Here is a 21,158-nt window from a genome sequence, read left to right as displayed (position 1 = left end):
GTTGGTAGACTTGCTGATGGTTCCCTTTTTAATTTAACTTTATCAAAGCCCAGTAGATATTTTGACGAATTTAGTTAGTTCATAAATTTCCTATTTATTACTTGATACAATGGCTGTGAGGTTTTTGGAAGAATAGATTTATTTTAATATATCCAAATTAGGTTGGTTCTCCTATCAGCATGAATCTTTTATCTCAATTTGTGAGTTTTATATAAGGTGTTCATGAAATATATTAGGACTATACATTATCAGTTTATTAGATTCATAAGTGAATCATTTTTCCAGCGATCACAAAGTGCTGTAATATATTCAGCATCACACTAGCTATGGAGAAATGACCTTTAGATCTGTAGACACTCTAATCCATAGCAATAGAGTAATTTTTTGCCTCCATTATCTCTTACGGATGAGTATCAACTGTCATTGTACCATAAACAAGTAATAAAGACACCAAATATAGCAATTTTTAAAAATCCACTTTGGAAATTACTTACTAAAAGTATTTGTTTTTCTATTCTAAGGTAAAAAAATATATACATTTTGCACATATAGTATGTTGCTCAACAGTTTCTTGAGATATCTTTAAATGGGTCAGTTGCACTAAAATTCTGTAAAAGGAAAGGCATTAAAAATAGAAAGAAGAAAGTTTTCAGAGCTCTTTCATACCTCCCAGCTAGTGGCTAATACCCCTAATGTTTTGCCCTAGTCAACAAACAAAAAGTGGGGAGAAAGTGCTTTTGTGAGATTTCAATTAATTGGAGCCTTGAGTATATGTGTTAGAGTGCCAATAGGAAAGCATCCTCATTTATTTTATAGGGTTTTCCTGGTTCCCCTGGAAATGTTGGCCCAGCTGGTAAAGAAGGTCCGATGGTAAGTATCGCTTATATTTTCAAGGACACTTATTACACCCTTATCAAGTGTTTCCTGTAGCTAATTTATATGTGAACACATTGAAAATATATATTAGCCACATACATATCTGAGAATGCAAAGTAATAGATTGTAATTACAGAGGCCAAATGGACACAGGAGCAAAAGGAGAGAAGGAAAAAGAAAAACATGGCAGGGAATATTGAAGCGGGTGACAAGGGTATGAAAAGAGAGGAGAAAGAGGGAATTGTGTACATATGAGATTGACTTGGATGTGCATGTACCGACATCCCATTTAGAAAAGGAAAGTGGATTCGTAATTTATTGACACTTTATACAGGAAGCTCTATACAATCAGAAAATGATTCTGTTTCATCCTGTGGCAGCATCACAAGCTTGAGGTTGTGAGATCCTGTGCTGAGTAAACTTTAAATAAACTCTGGTTTCAGGGCCTCCCTGGTATTGATGGCAGGCCTGGACCAATTGGCCCAGCTGGAGCAAGAGGAGAGCCTGGCAACATCGGATTCCCTGGACCCAAAGGCCCCACTGTAAGAATCACCAGAACCTCTTCTCCCTTGGCACTTTTTTGCCACATTTCACCAGAACTCTTATTTCTCTCCTGCCTCAGTCCACTCTACCTCAAGGGGGTTCCTTTCAACACAAGAAAACTGCAAGCCACTTACCACAACAAAAGTTGACCTCCAGTGTATCATTGTTCCTGCTGAAAATCCGCATCTTGAGTCATATGCTCCTGCAGACATAAGTGTACTTTATTGTATCTGGAGCTGCATGACGATGGATCATGCCTTAAATAACAGAATTCAAGGACTAGGAATCTAAAAAAAAGAAAAAAGGCAAGAAATTCACATTTCAAAATTGTCATGGTTAATTTGACATTAAATGTATTTTTTTTAATGTTTATTATAGGGTGATCCTGGCAAAAATGGTGAAAAAGGTCATGCTGGTCTTGCCGGTCCTCGGGTAGGTACTAACTTCTATGCGGCTCTATCCACATAGTATTCACGTAGGATACACATCTTTTGAGGCCATCTGATATCATTCCATCACTTTCTTTCTAAGATGGCATCCCCAAGCTTCCTTTTACCATCACAAAATGTCTTTTCTCTTTAACCACACTTAGAAGGCAGTGAGCTATGATGAATCAGAATGTATATTAAGTCAAAAATATTTATGGATGCATTTGGTTTTTATTTAATTCATTTTATGATTAAAAGGCTATGAATATGCTAGTAGCATTCTCTGACTTTCATAAATTGCCCTTCATCCATGGACTTCCTATGAGCCATATCACAAGTTAGTAGGTAGTATTTGGGCCTTGGCCACAATGTGTTCAATTCATGCTGAAATAACAAGCTTTGTTGTGAGGAAGTAATACATGAGGGAGGCTTTGGGGTATCTTAAATTGTCTGACTCACAGGCAACTAACTCTGAGCCTTTCTGTTGAACATTTTAGGGTGCTCCAGGTCCTGATGGAAACAATGGTGCTCAGGGACCTCCTGGACCACAGGTGAGTATTTCTCTCACTCTTGCTCTATTTTGCACTAAAATGAATCTAGTCCCACAAAAATGGCCATCTCTTTTTTTCCAGTCTAAAAGTTATGTAGCTCGATAGCAATGGTGGCATATATCTCTATTTATGTAATCTTTCCTATCACTTTCAGGGTGTCTCAGGTGGAAAAGGTGAACAGGGTCCCGCTGGTCCTCCAGGCTTCCAGGTAAGTCAGCTAAAACATACAGACTACTGCTTTTGGTCAGACTCTCCAGCTGTAAATAACTATAACACTCTCCCCACCACACAGTACATGGTTTCAGAACTGAAGCAAAGAAGCGTACATTTTTTCAAGGCAAACTTTTCTGTAATCCTTTAATAACAGATAATAGTTAGTGATCATGTTGATATTAGGTATTTCCCCCAAAAAAACAATTATTAGAAAATCCCCCAAATATAGCCATAAAGATTGAGGTTTGTCTTTTTTTCATCTAGGGTCTGCCTGGCCCTGCAGGTACAGCTGGTGAAGCTGGCAAAGCAGGAGAAAGGGTGAGTAAAGCAAGTGATAGTAAATTCGCCTAAACTTGGGACTTTCCCTCTGTTAAATACCCTACTGCAGTGCAATTATAATATGCAAAAGGAAACTTCATATTTCATATGTTAATGATAGTGTTCTACATATGTTGGTACACTGATGGAGAGAATGAGCCAAGTTACTCATTTTCATTCAAATTACTTTGTTTTAAGGATTGAATGAAACATCACATTATGGAAGTACAATATCATGAACATTCCATTTAATAGCCTTACTTTTTGTATTGTTCTTGGTAATGTTAAAATACAAATTATTTCCCTCTCCATAGTAAAAAAAATAAATGCACTGATTTTCCATCAAACTAGACCCTGAAAAATTGCTTTTAATGTTTTTCTTGGCATTCAGACATGACACTGCTATTCACAATCAGGGCATGAGTTCTGAGTCATTTTTTCTGTAATTGTGATGAATGTGCCTCAATTCAGTTACATTCTGTGGCCTGCTCTCCTTTGTCAACAGTGGGGCACATTAAGGAGACAGCTGGTCAGTAATAAAGGAGATACACTTGGGTATACAATTAACTAGGTAATGTGCAGAATATGATCATTTCTATTAAGAAAGCAGTCTGTTATATAACTAAAAATAGGCAATGTCTGATATTGTTCATCATCATTATTTATTATATTATCAAAGGAGATAGTCTTTTTTCACTTTTTAAAAAGCAATAAACCAAATAATGAGAGACTAAAATTTTCTGATACCAGGTTCCAGGATAGATATATATTTAATATCAGTGAAATTCTCACTTTTTTAAAATCTTTCCATACACCACTGAAAGCTCTCTTGTTCCTAATAGCCTGTGTACTTATACACTCATGTAGGTAGAGCCTATCGGGCTTTATTTCACTCTCAAAACTTTTCTAAATATCATAAACATATGTGGATTTAGAGAACATACATAAGTTTCACACTTTATTTTTTCTCATGTTTTGCCTAGGGTATCCCTGGTGAATTTGGTCTCCCTGGTCCTGCTGGTCCAAGAGTAAGTGTTACTTAACTTCCATAAACTTCTCTCAATGTTTTTAAAACAAATGGTGCCTTCTCCTAAAAACTATTGGTGACCTTGTAACAGCAAATTCCTGACACTCTTCTGTAGTCAAACATAATCTGCAGAGAATATTCAATTTCTAAATTGACAGTAGACTTTTTATGTAATTGCTCATATTTCTTATTTAAAAACCACAGGATTATAAGAAACATAAATGAACTAATATAGGTATTATATTCAGTGATTTATACAAACAAGTATGATATATTTATGACAGTGGCTCGACCTGAGCTAAGGAAAAGTAATATCTTACTAAGATTTAAAATCAATTTTTCCAATGTGTGTTGGTGTTCAAAGTCTAAAAGAGGAAATCATGAGCCTACTTTTATTTTAAATATTAAATAAATTGATGTCATTTGTCTGTGGTCATTAGAATAACTGGAAAGATTAGTTGGCCCCTAAAGTATATTGTTATGTGGCTAGTTACCATATAGCTAGGACGCCCAAACAAATTTACTGTCATAGAACCATAGTATCATAGAACCAAATTATGACAAGGGCCTTTGAAACAGTTGCAATGTGGGCTTAAATGTTAAATATTCTGGACCATAGAATACTATGTTGTAGTGATATTTACATGCAAATTGGGAAATATTTAGATAGATAGATAGACACACATACAAATACACACATTTTCATACATGTATTCTCTGTTAACTATATTATAGCTGTTACATCACTATTGCATGCAATTGTATAAAGAGAGCATAGATATGAAATATCTAATCTTATTTACATCTGGCATTGCTATTCACCTAAAATGATGGTACTGTGCATAACTGGCATCTATTTTTACCTATGGACCTATCACAAAAAAAGGAAATGAATTCCAAAAGTTGAATATTACACTCTAAAAGCAACAAATTTTGGAGTTGTAGCCATAGAACATTAGAGCTGAATGAGACATTAGAGATTATCTCATCCCATCCCTTCATTTTACTAGTAGAGAAATTAAGGGAAAAATAATTATAATTTGCTAGTAAACTAGACATTTGGCAGAACTAGGATTCAAAAGCTAAACAAGTGTGAACTCTAATGTGTAAAATGGTATTTCTGAAAATGATGAACAGTGTAACACTTCTTCTAATCCCCTTTTCACAGGGGGAGCGTGGTCCCCCAGGTGAAAGCGGTGCTGCTGGTCCTACTGGTCCTGTTGGAAGCCGAGGTCCTTCTGGACCTGCAGGGCCTGATGGGAACAAGGTAAAACTTTGTTACATATTGCTGGTTTGGCCCAGTGTGCTCTAGAATAAGTAAATCCTTTACAGTAGTAAATGAATTGTTTCTCAGATTTTTTTTTAACTTATTTCCAGTTCTGTGATGATTTCCACCTCGGTAAATAACAATCTGATTCCAACTGACCTGAATTATTCCAAAAGAGGCAAAACCCCAGTGTTCTACACACACAAATGAATTAGTGTGGGTTTTCACTCTTTTCTCATCACACTCTTTATGCTTTTGTCTTAATCTAGAAACATCGTATCCATTTGGACACTATTTTTAGAGAATGAACTTTTACCTCCCCAACGTCCTGCTTCATAAAGTAAACTTTCAAAAAGTAATCTAAATTTTAGTAAGATAATTTTATGATGATAAAAATTAACTGGACAGTACATTCATCCCCAAAACATAAGCCTGAAAACTTGTGTTTCAAAATAGAATCTGTGGTTTAGATCTTAAAACAGATGGAATTACACATTTCTGAAAAACAGATTACTTCAACCACAATAAAGAGAAGGTAACATATTACTTCTGATTCTTACCTTTAAGGGGTAAAGATTTGCTATAAAAGGCTATTTTGGTATATGGAAGGATATTGGAAAAAATAAAATAAGGTAAGAGGGAGAGAGGAAGTAAGAAAGGAAATATTGGTTCTGTGAGAAAGTACTTTCAAAGGGTTTTATCTCAGGAGCTAGTCAACAGGTTTTAAGTATGTGGAATTGTAAGGTTTTATAAAAAAATGTAAGCTATAGTCCACACTCTTAAGAAGATTAGAATGTAAACATCTCCCCCGTTGATGAGGTCTCTTTCCACATTTCCTGTCTGAGCTAAGAGACTTCACCTTGAAAAACGTTTGTGGGCATTTTTCACTCTCTGCCTTCCATTGTCGTACCCTCTTCTCTCCCATGCCTGACTCCCTTAAGAGGACTGGGAGCAGGTTATAGAAAAATCACAGGCACCCATCCTACTACCCTCTTCTCTTTAGTCACTGTGTCATTAACAGCATCTTCCTCGGTTATATTCTCCCTCCTTTCAGTAGGCCTCCTTTGTGTCTAAGCAGGCGAGCATGCTATCCATTAAATGTTTAAATTGGAATGCTTCAAGAGTTTGGCTCTTCATTTTCTTCTTGTACCACAGAAATAACTGATTTCACATGTGTTTGATTCAAGGGCGAACCTGGTGTGGTTGGTGCTCCAGGCTCTGCTGGTCCATCTGGTCCTAATGGACTCCCAGGAGAAAGGGGTGCTGCTGGCATACCTGGAGGCAAGGGAGAAAAGGTAGCCTCTCAGTGTTTGACCTCAATACATATTGTTGATGAACTCTCACAAAGAAGGCTGTGCAAGGTCAACTTTTTTTTTTTTTTTAACAGTTCTTGGCAGGTGGTCTGGTAGCATTTTGATATCTATCTATATACATTTCCCTCTGCCACCTAGCACCTACGCATTTCTAAACTCACTAATCTGGCAAAATTCCTTGCTACCATGGAATTTCACACAAACAGATGGTGTTGAGTAATACATGAGGCTCATTTTAATGCCACTAACAATAATGCCTCAGCCTGCCCTAATTAATGGGAAGAAGCTATATTGAACAGCTGTCAACCGTGCTGCTGCATTAGTTATGCCATAAGAGTGATCAGGCACTGAAGCCCATTGTGATGTTGCCTTATAATTCTGTCCACATGAATTTGTACCTTGCTTGATTACGCTTCAGGAGGGTGTATGGAAATTAGAAAAGAATATTTAACACTAACTTGGAAAGGGCCTTGAATTATTTTTTCCTCATTCAATATTTTATAGAATGGTAGGGAATCAAAACATTACTAAAGATCTTAAATAAATAAAAGTATTATAGCATCTTCTGTAAAAACACTGTGGATTAATTTTGATTCAAAAATTTGGTCAGAAAACAAACATTTGCTCTTCCTTTTTACTTTCAGGGTGAAACTGGCCTCAGAGGTGATGCTGGTAGCCACGGCAGAGATGGTGCTCGTGTGAGTAGAATTCTGTTGGTACTCAGATTGTTTTGTTCTGTTTTGTTTTGTTTTACATTTCACTCAATTTGAGTTGAGAAGCTTTCCAAAACTGAACTGACAAAAGAGGGATTCAAGTCTTGTAAAAGAGTATTCCGTTCCTTCCTGGACCTATGACTAATAATATCAGTTTACATGTTCCAAAAGAAAAATTCAAATGAGGACTTATCCCCTTGAAAATCATAGCCTGAATTTTCTACCTTCCTTAGTGTTAACTATACCAAGTACAAACTACAGTCCAAAATCTCTAGGTTTAATAGAACATTAAATGATTGTTTATCATAGGGCTTTAGAAAAAACAATAATTCTTACATTTTAGGAAGCCAGAACCTCTAATAAGGTCCTATTTATTCAAATGTATACCCTAAGAATTTATCACTCAAAGAGCAGCTCCAAAGATTAACTGTTAATGCCATGGAGATGCCAATGATAATCCCATGAAGGTATAATAATCTCACCTAGAGTGTTGATATCATGGCTCTTCCAGGCCATAAGCCACTTGGGCTTTTCTCACCTCTCCCTCAGGCCTGACAACTCCCTGTGGCACATTCAGCATATCCTTTCTCCAACTCACACAATCCTCACAGTTCTTAGCAAGGCTAGTCATTTGCTACTCTCCAGGGAATTTTACAAGAGCAGAGAGTTCAGATCTCCCCATTGTTCCTAACCTGCCCATGACTTAGTTCCATAACCTTCACCACTAGGGTACTCCCCTCCTGAGAGTGGCTTCTAATAATCTTGATAATTAGAACTGAAATGCTTCAAAGGCTTTCTTGATGTCCACCAGAGTGTTCAGTCACTGTATAAGCACAGCAAGGGGAAACAGCAAGGGTCACTTCTGACGGTATGGGGGTGTTATTAACAAGACTTGTTTTCTTTTTGGTACTAGGGTGCTCCTGGTGCTGTAGGTGCCCCTGGTCCTGCTGGAGCCAACGGGGACCGGGTAAGCATGCATTTTCACTGAGTTGCAGCTCTCTGAGCCAATGGCGGTATCTAAAATTCCCTGCCACCCTGGCCCCAAAGGGCCCTGGCAATTCATTTTTATGGCTTGGTCTAAAGCCCATTGATTTAAAAACTTATCCATTAGTATGGGGCAGCACGAAACAAACGCTGTGTGTTGAAAGTTCTCTTTCCCTTCCTGTACACGTGCCAGGTATCTGATCTATACTTCAATCCCTATCATTTGTTTTAAAGTCTTTCGGGGTTGCCCATTAACAATATCCTAATGCACTGAGCCTTCTTGAAGCCTTCATTGTAAAAAAAAAAAAAAAAAAAATCAATAAAATACATAGTGTGCCCATTTCACATTGAACAGTCCACTTAAAATAGACCTTATTTATTGTATAGCACAAATTGCAGCAAATAGATCAGCCCTGTGTCCATCTAAAAATTAAAATGTCCTCCTCCTGGTATTGTGGGCACTGATTTATAGTGTTTTGGCAAGTGTATGACCAATACCATTTCACCCTCCAAAATTAATACAATATTATGCAGAGTAAGAATCCATTTCACTTTTCTTTGTGAGATGTGAATTAGTTATCTCTTTGGATGCAATTGCAAACTCTGGCAAGAGCCCACTGTCTACGCCTGTTCCCTCTGCCTCCTACCTCTTTGAGCATTTGTGTGAGGAACACTGACAAACTCATTTCTGGCCCCCTTATAGGGTGAAGCTGGTCCTGCTGGTCCCGCCGGTCCTGCTGGTCCTCGTGGAAGCCCTGTAAGTAAAAACCTGGGTCGTTTTAGACACTCATAACTTCTAGACACTCATGAATCTAAGATTGCTAAGACATTTTAAAATCCCTTTTCCCACCTAGGGTGAACGTGGTGAGGTTGGTCCCGCTGGCCCCAATGGATTTGCTGGTCCTGCTGTGAGTATCATGTGACACAGGTTAATCTGAAAACATTCCAAGTTAGCAAGTGGAGTAAGTTGGAACACCTGAACTATAACTGTTCCTTTCCAACAGGGCGCTGCTGGTCAACCTGGTGCTAAAGGAGAGAGAGGAACCAAAGGACCCAAGGGTGAAAATGGCCCTACTGGTCCCACAGGCCCCGTTGGAGCTGCGGGCCCAGCTGTAAGTTGAATTCACTGATGGTCAACACAGCCTCTGCAGTTACCCATGAAATCTTATAACTCAGCATAAATCAATCAAGTGCCTGCTATACATCAGGGAACATACCAGATAGAAGACAATTTTAAAATAAGAGTTAACATTTGCATACCACTTTACACATTATAAAAGTTTCATAAATATTGTTTTATCTCACTTCTTTGATTACCCATAAAGGTGGTAATATTGAAGTACGGACATTTATTTTATATAACACAGATAATCATTTTACATTTCTAGATTTGATTCTAATAGACATGGGAATGATCCATTTGAAGAAAAGAGTAACATTTATAAAGATTGTTTTCTGATTTGACCATCTTTTCTTGTTTCCATTTAGGGTCCAAATGGTCCCCCTGGTCCTGCTGGAAGTCGTGGTGATGGAGGCCCCCCTGTGAGTATTTACAGTGTATTCTGATAATTTTTCTTTCTTCAGAATCTATTAGGGACAACTTGAAAGTTTGGAAATTTTTGGTAATTTGGACTATAATGAGAGTCTTGAGAGTCAAGCTAACTATTTAAAGAAATTCTGATAATGAAGTCAAGATCAGATTCATGGAATGTTAACTTAATCCCAGCTGGAACTCAGTGCACTGTATGTTGCTACCACTTCACTTGAGGTAGTGATAACCAAAGTTAACCCCAAGTAGTTTGTGAAATGGGTAAAATATTTCTTTGGTACCTTTTATCATTTTGTTGATGCCCCCCTTCTTCTGCCTGATTAGGTCCCTTCCCTTGGTGTCCAGTGCTATCACACTGACTTCCTAGAGACCCAAAGCTCCCCAGGAATCAACTCCACTGACTTCTTCCTCCTCTCATTGGACAGCAATTAATACACTTGGTCTTTTATTATACCTTCTTCTGCAAACAAAATTACTTAGTGTCCATTCCCTTAGCAGCCAGCCAGGTGGTTAAGTTATTAATATATACAGATCATATATAATAATAGTATAGTGTCTTGTCTTCTTGCTTTTACAACCATCAGGCAATATGTTAGCATTTCAAAAAAGAACTATCAGAACCTTAATGCAAAATATAGGCATTGCAACTGGGGGCATGCTGGTCAGGAAGCTGTGTAGAGATGGAGGGTCTTCGGGGTCCTGGGTATATTTAACATAATACCCTACCTGAGGCTGTCACTGCCTACTCTTTGGTCCATCCTTGGTCACGTGTACTGAGGATTTTCCAAGGGAGAAATTTCCATCTTACCCAAATTCCTGGAGTTGGTGCTGACTGTGGAATTTTAATGTGCTTGGTTCTTAGGGTGCTACGGGTTTCCCTGGTGCTGCTGGAAGGACTGGTCCTCCTGGACCCTCTGTAAGTAAATCACTTCAAAATGTGTCTTCATTTATTTACTCTAGCCAAAATCCCTAGCCTCTAGTAAGAAACTGGTATGAAACTCCCTATGAAAAACATGCTACTAATATTTTGCTATTACTTTCCTAATCTGAAATCAGTTTTTCTGAATCATTAAGGCAAAATCATCAGAAATTATATTAGAAATATCAGTTTAAGAGGCTTTTATTCATGTGAACATAAGTCCCCTTGTCCCCTTTTAGGGGCATGGTCTCTTTGTTAAAAATAAAAAACAGAACAGTTTTAGTCACATATCAGATATTTCTATATCTAATTACCCTTTATGGCCAACATTCTGCCTCCGTTGTTAAAGTATAATTGTTCCTGAATTTAAAGGTGGTTTGGCCTCTAATTTAATTCTGATTCAGACTCTCCTGTCAGGACTCAAGAGAATTTAATTAATTACAAAGGATTAAGTCTTCTGGTTAAGGTTTCAGGGAAAAAAAATAGCGAAGATGTTGATTTCTTGGAATCCTTTCACAGGTTCATAACAGAAAAATCTTCATTCCCTGTAGGCATTTAATTAAACCTAGTTGAGAGCATATGTGATTCCTCAATTATGAGCAAAATGCCTATATTGGCTTTCTTCAAAAAGAAACAAGCAGAGTCCTCCAAAACCCAAATTCCCATTCATTTACAGCTAGCTCTTATAACTCGACGTAGTTCTGATTCCAGTATGCCAGGTGGCTGGTGGCACCACATTGCTTTTTCTCACAGACATTTGCCATAGCTTCTGCCTCGGTTGTTCACTTTATTACAGCCCCAGGAGAGGAAGATGAAAGTTGCTTCTTTCTACAAGAAAGACTGTTAAGACTTCTAAACATTTCTCCAAAGTGACCAGGATATTATTTTGTTGCTTCAAGTTGTTTGCATCTTAATATTTAGAACCTCAGCTGCTCTCTCCCATCTGTGATGATTAACAGAAAGTAAATGACCTCATGTATTTGCTCACAGGGTATCACTGGCCCCCCTGGTCCCCCTGGTCCTGCTGGTAAAGAAGGACTTCGTGGGCCTCGTGGTGACCAAGGTCCAGTTGGTCGAACTGGAGAAACAGGTGCTTCTGGCCCCCCTGGCTTTGTTGGTGAGAAGGGTCCCTCTGGAGAGCCTGGTACTGCTGTAAGTGATTTCAAACTCCTCTTTCTTAATACCTTGTGTTGAATTAATATAAATCCCTTGTAAAAATCTTCAGGTGGCATATATTTGTTGATGAGTATTGCGGGCTCTCAAGTAGAGCTCAGTTGAGCCAGGAAATCTATCCAACAGATATTGAGGTGTCATGGCTTCAGCAGATGCTCAGAAGGCACTAGATGGAGATGACAATAAGTGAGGGAACTCACTGTTTTATCAATACAGCCCTTTAAGCTGTTGTGAGAGTACCTCACTGGTACTGGGATTAGAACAGCATCCCATTGCTGTGGTCACTCTACTGTAAATTAATCAATATCAGTAAGCTACCAATTTTTTAAACATGCAATGTGCAGTATTATTGCTACTCTGAAATGTGACTTTACTAGACCTGGTGCAGTTAGAGGCCAAGGTCAAAATTTGCTTCCCAGCATAAATTCTATAAGAACTCTGTTCCCTCACTCCAAGATGGCTTCATTAATCCCAACCACATATTTTTAAATGTTGTTCCATTGGTCTCAAGGAGGAACCAGGTACAAAGAAATAAACATGCCAAGATGTAAACTCATTGTCTTCACTAGAGAAAAGATAGCCAAAGATATGTTCTACTAATAAGAGGTCATTAGCCTTTTTCTAAACTGAGGATAAACTCATTCTCAGAAGCCTCAAGCCAACCTGTGTTGTCTCCTAGGGTCTTACAGTAATACCCAGTATTTTTACTGTTGTTTAGGGATCTCCTGGCACCCCAGGTCCTCAAGGTCTTCTTGGTGCTCCTGGTTTTCTGGGTCTCCCAGGCTCTAGAGGTGAACGTGGTCTACCAGGTGTTGCTGGATCTGTGGTGAGTGTTTGACACCATTCTTATTCTCATTAACATAAGAAAAGATTTAAAAGCTGCCACTTCAACTGTGACAGATTGATCAGTGAATAACTCCACTTAAGATTTTTTATTCATAGCATTTTCTTTATACAGATCACATGTCACTTATCTAAGAAGCTTTAATACCACCTTACTTAGACACATGCTATAAAAACACAGCTTAACATTATGCAGAACAATTTTTGTTCTTTTTACATGCTTAAAAACGATATAAGCTCTAATTGCATTTACTCCTCTGCAGTATGAAATGCTAGCATCATCTATCCTGTAGGAAGAATGAAACTCCAGAAGTTCTGAATCATTCTATTAAACCTAATACATGACAGCAACTAGGAACCATCTAATCTCCATAAACTCTCTCAACTTTATGAATTCATTTTATTTGGAAAATCAGATGAAACTAGACTCACCTTGTACAGAGCAACATTCCAAAAGTACATAAAGCTGACCATCTAAGTGTGTAGGAGAAGGGCAAAGATGACACTAATGACACTTCTTACCATTATGTGGCCCACTCACTTTCAATCTACCTTCTCGCTTAAACCTGGAATCCCCTGGCTAACGTTGTTTTGAGAGAATGGGAGTGGCACTCAATCCAATGAGAGGAATTTTGTCTTCTCTGCCTCTTTAGGGTGAACCTGGCCCTCTCGGCATTGCAGGCCCAACTGGGGCCCGTGGTCCCCCTGGTGCTGTGGGTAATCCTGGCGTCAATGGTGCTCCTGGTGAAGCTGGTCGTGATGTGAGTCCAACATTTGGTTTGTAAAATGTAACCTAGCAGTACTTCCTTGTGTGTAACTTTGTATCCTGAGCTGAGGTCTACATGTACTCACCACTCCCAGTATTGACAATCCTAAAAATAACTTGGGCTAGGGAATGAGTCTTCAAGTAGCATACTTCAAGTTGGCCAACATATTAAAAAGAAAATTCTATAAAAATCTAGGTTGGCAAGTTCTTGTTCCTATTTTTAACAGCCTGAAGAGTGGGTTCTCCATTGGGCACTGGGAGTAATGAAGGCAGATAGCTGAACTGTAGGGGTCAGTGAGCTACAGAGCCTCCCTAAGCACCTTAATTGGCATGGTGTCTTCACAGGGCAACCCTGGGAATGATGGTCCCCCAGGCCGCGATGGTCAAGCTGGACACAAGGTCAGTACACCTCACCGTTGTTCTCTAACTTAAAAGGGACTAAACTACAGGCCAGATTGATGCTAAGCTTCATTTCTGCCTTCGGCAGGGGGATCGTGGTTACCCTGGTAACGCTGGTCCCACTGGTACTGTGGGTGCACCTGGTCCTCAAGGCCCTGTGGGTCCAACTGGCAAACATGGACACCGCGGTGAACCTGTAAGTTTATAAACACCAGTCCCTTAATGCTGTCATCCTCAGCAGGCTTTACCTCTGACCTCCCCACACCTGGGAACTGTGGTGGCCTAGGGAGGAGGATCTTGGGCTTGGCTGATAAATTGTTTTTCTTTTCTAATTCACAGGGTCCTTCTGGTCCCATTGGTCTGGCCGGTGCTGTTGGTCCAAGAGGTCCTAGTGTACGTACATGGTGAAGATTTCTATACAACAGTTAGGGAGGATCAGTCCACACTGTACATTAAAAAAGATAAATAATACATAAACTGGATTTTATATATTTTTTGAAAATTTAGTCCATGTGGAGAGTTGCTACAAATACCTTTTAATCTCTTATATTTCAAATCTATTCTTATTTGTATTAAATTATCACAACGCTTAGCCACTTTACAGACAGCTCAACTAAAGCAGATTAAGAGTTGGGAGTAGCACCCACATGGCTTTTAGACCTTTGCATGTCTTGAATTATCTCTGTAAACAGATTGAACAATATTTGTGGAGAACTGAGTGTCATCTTTCAAAGGTAAATGTCCTATCTGTCCTTTTTCTCTATAGGGCCCACAAGGTATTCGAGGTGATAAGGGAGAGCCTGGTGATAAGGGGCCCAGAGGTCTTCCTGGCTTAAAGGGACACAATGGATTGCAGGGTCTTCCTGGTCTTGCTGTAAGTACAATGTGGACAACCAGCATGTACACAGATCTTAAAGTCCTTCAACACAGAATGAACTTCCTCACAATTTCACTGCTATTGTTCTAAAATGTCCTACATCATATTCACTTCCCGTTCTCTAACTCCATAGCTCAGAGGTAATGCTATTTCATCCCAACATGAAAAGGTGAGGGTTAGGGGAGATAGAAATATACATATATTAAAATCTCCTGGCAACAATGTCCTTCAACCCCACTTAAAATAAATATAATCAGAGGAATGACTAATATTGCACTTCTGAAGTGGCTTGTAGAAAAAAATAACTGAATATAATAGACATAATGAGAGAAAAGAGCCCCATTTTACATTTTCAATTTTCTCAATCCAGAGTCCATTGAAACTAAAGTTTTCCATTCAATTTTTTGAAATCTGTGTATCGACATATGTTCTGAAAGTGTGATTTTCCTATTCTCTCTTTAAAGGGTCATCATGGCGATCAAGGTGCTCCTGGCACTGTGGGTCCTGCTGGTCCTAGGGTAGGTCAACTAAGAGACGTTTATCTCTGAAAGGAGCCTATGGCAGGCAGTGAGCCCCAGACCTCTTCTCCCTTGTGGGGTTTTTGCTGGCTCACACAGACTTGGTTTCCTTCTTCCCTAGGGCCCTTCTGGTCCTTCTGGCCCTTCTGGCAAGGATGGTCGCACTGGACATCCTGGTGCAGTCGGACCTGCTGGCATTCGTGGCTCTCAGGGTAGCCAAGGTCCTTCTGTAAGTATGATTTAGGGAAATAATAAAGGGCATCACTGACCTAAGGGAATATCTTCTTTAGACTAAACCAAGACAATTACAACAACACATTAAAGTAGTCCCCCATTTCTGTATGTTTTCTAAAATATATAAAAATTGTCTGTATGCAATGAGCTCTATAAACCCATCCCTGCAAGTATGCCTGGGAGCAAGTTGTTATTTACATGAACTTGATTCTTTTTTACTTATTAGAACATGCTTTTGTGTGAATCCTGACGGAAAACCTGCTCTCATTCTCTCTCACTGTAACCAAATACAAAGCCTCCTCTTTCTTACTTACACTCTGCAGGGCCCTCCTGGTCCTCCTGGCCCTCCTGGCCCTCCTGGCCCCAGTGGTGGTGGTTATGACTTCGGTTTTGATGGAGACTTCTACAGGGCTGACCAGCCTCGCTCACCACCATCTCTCAGACCCAAGGATTATGAAGTTGATGCTACTCTGAAATCTCTCAACAACCAGATTGAGACTCTTCTTACTCCAGAAGGCTCTAGGAAGAACCCAGCGCGCACATGCCGTGACTTGAGACTCAGCCACCCAGAATGGAGCAGTGGTAGGTTGAGATGTCCAACCAGAATGACCCTTCTCACAAGTTAGGCTTTTCAAAATCAGTTCCCACTGATATTTAGAGGAAAAAGGTATTTGGGTAAAAACTGCATTATGTGAAATCATACCCACTTAATAAAACATTTTCTTCTCCCAACCAGCACCCATTTTCAAGATTGTCTTGATATCTGTTTTTGCCCTTTTCATGGTAATATGTACCCTGATTTGATTTTCATGGAGAGGAGAGGAGGAACTGTCTAATTTAGAAAATAGCCACCCTCTTCCTGTTAACGTGGAGTAGACAATATAACAGTACAATCAGAACTGTTACTTATGGGAATCAGAATCTTTGACTAGTAATTATTAGAACCTATATGCCACTCAATGAGAGGTTTTATGATCTGGGTCTTGTTTCTTCTAAAAGGTTACTACTGGGTTGACCCTAACCAAGGATGTACTATGGATGCTATCAAAGTATACTGTGATTTCTCTACTGGCGAAACCTGCATCCGGGCTCAGCCTGAAAACATCCCAGTCAAGAACTGGTACAGAAGTTCCAAGGCCAAGAAGCACGTCTGGGTAGGAGAAACTATCAATGGTGGTACCCAGGTAAGGAATCCTACAAACATTCCTTCTCCTACTAAATAATATCTTGTTCGGATTATTCGTTTTTTAATTATCTACATTTTAGCCCTTTACCAAAATGGGCTTTTTAAAAGAACCTGCTCTGTTCTTGGGTTTGGTTATATCCTAGATTGCACGTTAAAGATGGATTGATTAGACATATCCATATAATTCAAAAATAATTATTCAAATGTGACTTAATTGATAATCGCTGGAGACACTGACTAATGTCATTAAGTGTGAAGGAGTACTGGCCAGCATGTAGTCCAGTACTCATGCCACATGTATTTTCAAGATATGAGCTTTTCTGAATTTCTAATTAAAAGTTTTCAACTTTATTGGTGGGAATTATAGAAAACTAAAGGGCTCTGAATCTCTAGATCCTTGCTCTCTTATTTTAAAAAAAGAAACACGTATATATGTGTGTGTGTGTGTGTGCGTGTGCGTGTGTGTGTGTGTGTGTGTGTGTGTATCTGGGCTTTATCTGAAACAGGTCCCTTTTTGAGATGACTTGCCTCAGCTTGGTAGTTCTTATGTTCCTTCTAGGTAGCTTATATTTCAAAGACAAGTGAATTGAGTTTCCTTTAAAAGTACAAGTTCAGATCTGAGTCCATTATTCCTCTCTATACCAGACTGTTTTTTTAAATTTGACTCTTAGTATCTGAGTCCTTCTTCATTTAACTGGAATGCCCATCTTATTCTCTGTAGTTTGAATATAATGTTGAAGGAGTAACTACCAAGGAAATGGCTACCCAACTTGCCTTCATGCGCCTGCTGGCCAACCATGCCTCTCAGAACATCACCTACCATTGCAAGAACAGCATTGCATACATGGATGAGGAGACTGGCAACCTGAAAAAGGCTGTCATTCTGCAAGGATCCAATGATGTTGAACTTGTTGCCGAGGGCAACAGCAGATTCACTTACACTGTTCTTGTAGATGGCTGCTCTGTAAGTAATAGTGAAGTATGGGAATAACATTTATTTGGGAAGTGGGATAGTGGAGCATAGACCATTAAATGAACAGATGAATGAGAGACCAAACTTATTTGATTTCTCTTTCATAAATGTATTTGTTTAAATTCAGATGGTAAATTCAGAATATTCTTATCAGATCTTGCCTTCTGAAATTTTCTGAAATACTGAAATATATACTCTGTTCCATGTATTAGTTATTTGTCTTCTAACATGAGTTTCTTAAATGATGATGTATACCCATAACTTAAAATTACTTGAGGTTAAAAGGGCCCAAACTGTAATTTATAGTTATATGTATTTTATTTTATTTATTAGTATGACCTATATTTAATTTTTCTTTATGCCTTCTCTATAATATACTATAAATTGAAGAAAATTTAAATTCACTAATAGTAGTACTGCATAGCCACCCTACCACACACATCCTGAAAAGATAATGTAGAAATAAGCCACTTGGAATATGCATTGGAACGTTTTTTTTTATAAAATTAGACTGGTAGGAAACCTCTCCCTGTAAAGACAGCCCTGATGCTACTGTTTCAAAGATACACTTGTTGATCTGAGACACACATCTTCAGAAGGACATAAGCCAAAAAGTGGTTATTATAATATCTAGTATATAATATTATATAACATATAGTTATATATATATTATCTAATATATATATAATTATATATAAATATATGTTCTGTATAATTATATATTATATAATACAATTGTATGCAATATATAATTATATAATATTATACAAGATGGTTAGGTTCCGTAATAGTGCTGCTTTATGTATATTTTTCTTCTCTTTTTAAACAGAAAAAGATAAATGAATGGAGAAAGACAATCATTGAATATAAAACAAATAAGCCATCTCGCCTGCCCATCCTTGATATTGCACCTTTGGACATCGGTGGCGCTGACCAAGAAATCAGATTGAACATTGGCCCAGTCTGTTTCAAATAAATGAACTCAACCTAAATTAAAGAAAAAGGAAATCTGAAAAATTTCTCTCTTGGCCATTTCTTTTTCTTCTTTCTTAACTGAAAGCTGAATCCTTCCATTTCTTCTGCACATCTACTTGCTTAAATTGTGGGCAAAAGAGAAGAAGAAGGATTGATCAGAGCATTGTGCAATACGATTTAATTAATTCCCTTTCCCTTTCCCCCTCTCCAAAAATCTGGAATTTTTTTTTTCAACAGTCTTAAACTTGTTGTGGAAAATGTCAACCTTTGTAAGAAAACCAAAATAAAAATTGAAAAATAAAAACCATGAACATTTGCACCACTTGTGGCTTTTGAATATCTTCCACAGAGGGAAGTTTAAAACCCAAACTTCCAAAGGTGTAAACTACCTCAAAACACTTTCCTGTGAGTGTGATCCACACCATTAGGTGCTGACCTAGACAGAGTTGAGCTGAGGTATCTGTTTTTTGTTCAAAATACAAAGGTGCTAACTAATAGTATTTCAGATACTTGAAGAATGTTGATGGTGCTAGGAGAATGTGAGAAGAAATACTCCTCTGTGTTGAGTTATATTGTGTATTTTTTTTCATTTGATTTAACATCAGTACTTTACATCTTATTCCCGAATAAAAGTAAGTGGATCGTTTGCCCAACATTGTCCTCTTCTTTAAATTCAGCATTTGTTCTTTGCCAGTCTCATTTTCATCCTCTCCCATGGTTCCAAAGAAGCCTTGTTTCTCGGACAAGCAGAAAAATTAAATTGTACCTATTTTGTATATGTGAGATGTTTAAATAAATTGTGCAAAAAATGAAATAAAGCATGTTTGGTTTTCCAAAGAAAATATTGAGTAGAATTCCTTGCTTCAATGCTCTTTGCAGTATAAATATGGATTATAGCATCTCTAACCAGCCATTAGACCGAGTATTTCTCATTAGATAGGAACTATGCAAAAAGGGCAGTTTGGTATGGTAGAAAGAGCGGAGAACAAGGACCCTGGAGATCTGAACTCCAATTCTGGCTCAGCTCCTTCTGGCTAAATGACCTTGAGTGCTTTACCTTTCTGAGTTTCAGTTTATAACATGGGGAAGATTCCTTCTCTGAACTGTTAAACATTTGCCCTACTCAAAATACATAATACCTAAGCAACATGGCAATTGTTGACCTAAGTTTATTCTAAGTAGAGGTCCATAGAACTTTTTGGTTTATTATCCATTAAGCACTTTGAAACAGTGGCTGAAAGTTGGTCTATGCACAATTAATACTATTAACTAAAACAGTTTCAAATATTCAGTAAAAATGCCATACACTTAAATCTGATGCAACTGAGTACAATGCCTGTTAAGAGGTAATGTGTGTGCTGTCAATCAGCACAGACAGTTGTGGATAATAGTACCATGAACACCTACCTGTCAAATCAAGTTCATTTTCCCCCCCTGCACCTTTCAATGACATCTTTAATACACTTAAACATAGTAATGTGTCAAGTATAATCTTAAGATTCATTTAGAGCTTATTTCCTGTTGCAGAACATAATTGTGATTGTAATATTTGCCTCCTGTTATAAGTCATCTCGAGATTCAATTAGTTTTTAAAGCAAAAGACTGAACATGATAAAAATCTAAAATTAACTCTAAAAAAGTTAACAAGGTCTGCTAACCAAATGGTATCTTCAAATTGTGGCCCTTCCACCACCTAAATCAGAACACTAGAATGCTTATTAAAATGCAGATTCCCAATCCTCAACCACCAAATTAAGATTTAGTAACGAATCAGTATTCTTTTAAGCACCTTGAAAAATTCTGACATGCACCAATTGGGAAACCACTGGATAAGGTGATTTCAACAATCCTTTGTAGTTTTAACATTTTATGTCTGGCAAGAACGAATCAATATACCTAACCAAGCAACATAAAACTGAACCTCTGGGATCAGAGTACTAGTACTCCCCACAAATTACTAATTGAAACAGCCAAGACAAACTTACATAATAACCAGTTAGAAATCTCTGGATAAAGCATATGCTATGCCCTCAGGCTCGCAGTACAAGAACAAACCATAAAGTTGATAAAGTTGGTATAAGGAAGGGAGAAAGAGAAGGAGGAAAACCAACATTTACTGAGTACCAACTACGAGCCAAAACTATGCTACATGTTAGTAAAGACTTGTCAAACTGTATCCAAATAGGTAGATTTCCTAAGCAAGCAGTCACTTAATAATCATTTAATCATCCTTATGAGATAGTATAGGAAAATAGTTAAATAATGATATGTCTGATAGATAACAATAAGGAAATAAATGATAGAATATCTAATAAATACTAATGAGGAAAAAATAATGATATATCTAACAGATAAAAATAGGAAAATAGTGAAATAAATTTTTGTATCTCAATAACATTTACGAGGATAATTAAACAAAAGAAAAAATGTAATAGAATGTTACAATCTTTAAAATATAATATTCAAGCACACTGTCATTAAAAATATTTTAAATGCAATGTAAAAATACTGAG

General features: G+C 37.9%; 1 protein-coding gene across 1 annotated transcript in view; it reads left to right on the top strand.

The window, feature by feature from the left end:
* The window catches only part of COL1A2 (collagen type I alpha 2 chain), a 36,015-nt gene extending 16,545 nt beyond the window's left edge, over positions 1-19,470 (top strand). The window contains exons 24-52 of the mRNA XM_082846231.1: positions 817-870; positions 1,320-1,418; positions 1,798-1,851; positions 2,345-2,398; positions 2,553-2,606; positions 2,876-2,929; positions 3,913-3,957; positions 5,125-5,223; positions 6,411-6,518; positions 7,181-7,234; positions 8,163-8,216; positions 8,937-8,990; positions 9,088-9,141; positions 9,238-9,345; positions 9,722-9,775; positions 10,645-10,698; positions 11,692-11,853; positions 12,593-12,700; positions 13,371-13,478; positions 13,829-13,882; positions 13,971-14,078; positions 14,222-14,275; positions 14,649-14,756; positions 15,224-15,277; positions 15,399-15,506; positions 15,835-16,093; positions 16,511-16,695; positions 17,419-17,661; positions 18,500-19,470. Coding sequence (XP_082702357.1) covers positions 817-870; positions 1,320-1,418; positions 1,798-1,851; positions 2,345-2,398; positions 2,553-2,606; positions 2,876-2,929; positions 3,913-3,957; positions 5,125-5,223; positions 6,411-6,518; positions 7,181-7,234; positions 8,163-8,216; positions 8,937-8,990; positions 9,088-9,141; positions 9,238-9,345; positions 9,722-9,775; positions 10,645-10,698; positions 11,692-11,853; positions 12,593-12,700; positions 13,371-13,478; positions 13,829-13,882; positions 13,971-14,078; positions 14,222-14,275; positions 14,649-14,756; positions 15,224-15,277; positions 15,399-15,506; positions 15,835-16,093; positions 16,511-16,695; positions 17,419-17,661; positions 18,500-18,646 — 2,751 coding nt within the window. The 3' untranslated portion in view covers positions 18,647-19,470. The remainder of the gene's footprint in view (positions 1-816; positions 871-1,319; positions 1,419-1,797; positions 1,852-2,344; positions 2,399-2,552; positions 2,607-2,875; positions 2,930-3,912; positions 3,958-5,124; positions 5,224-6,410; positions 6,519-7,180; positions 7,235-8,162; positions 8,217-8,936; positions 8,991-9,087; positions 9,142-9,237; positions 9,346-9,721; positions 9,776-10,644; positions 10,699-11,691; positions 11,854-12,592; positions 12,701-13,370; positions 13,479-13,828; positions 13,883-13,970; positions 14,079-14,221; positions 14,276-14,648; positions 14,757-15,223; positions 15,278-15,398; positions 15,507-15,834; positions 16,094-16,510; positions 16,696-17,418; positions 17,662-18,499) is intronic.
* Positions 19,471-21,158: the final 1,688 nt, after the last annotated feature.

The sequence above is a fragment of the Leucopleurus acutus genome (assembly GCF_964270905.1).
Source record: "Leucopleurus acutus genome assembly, chromosome: 9".
In the NCBI taxonomy this organism is placed as follows: Eukaryota; Metazoa; Chordata; class Mammalia; order Artiodactyla; family Delphinidae; genus Leucopleurus; species Leucopleurus acutus.
Note: the sequence above shows the minus strand (reverse complement) of the source record. Positions and strands in the feature narration are given on the sequence as shown.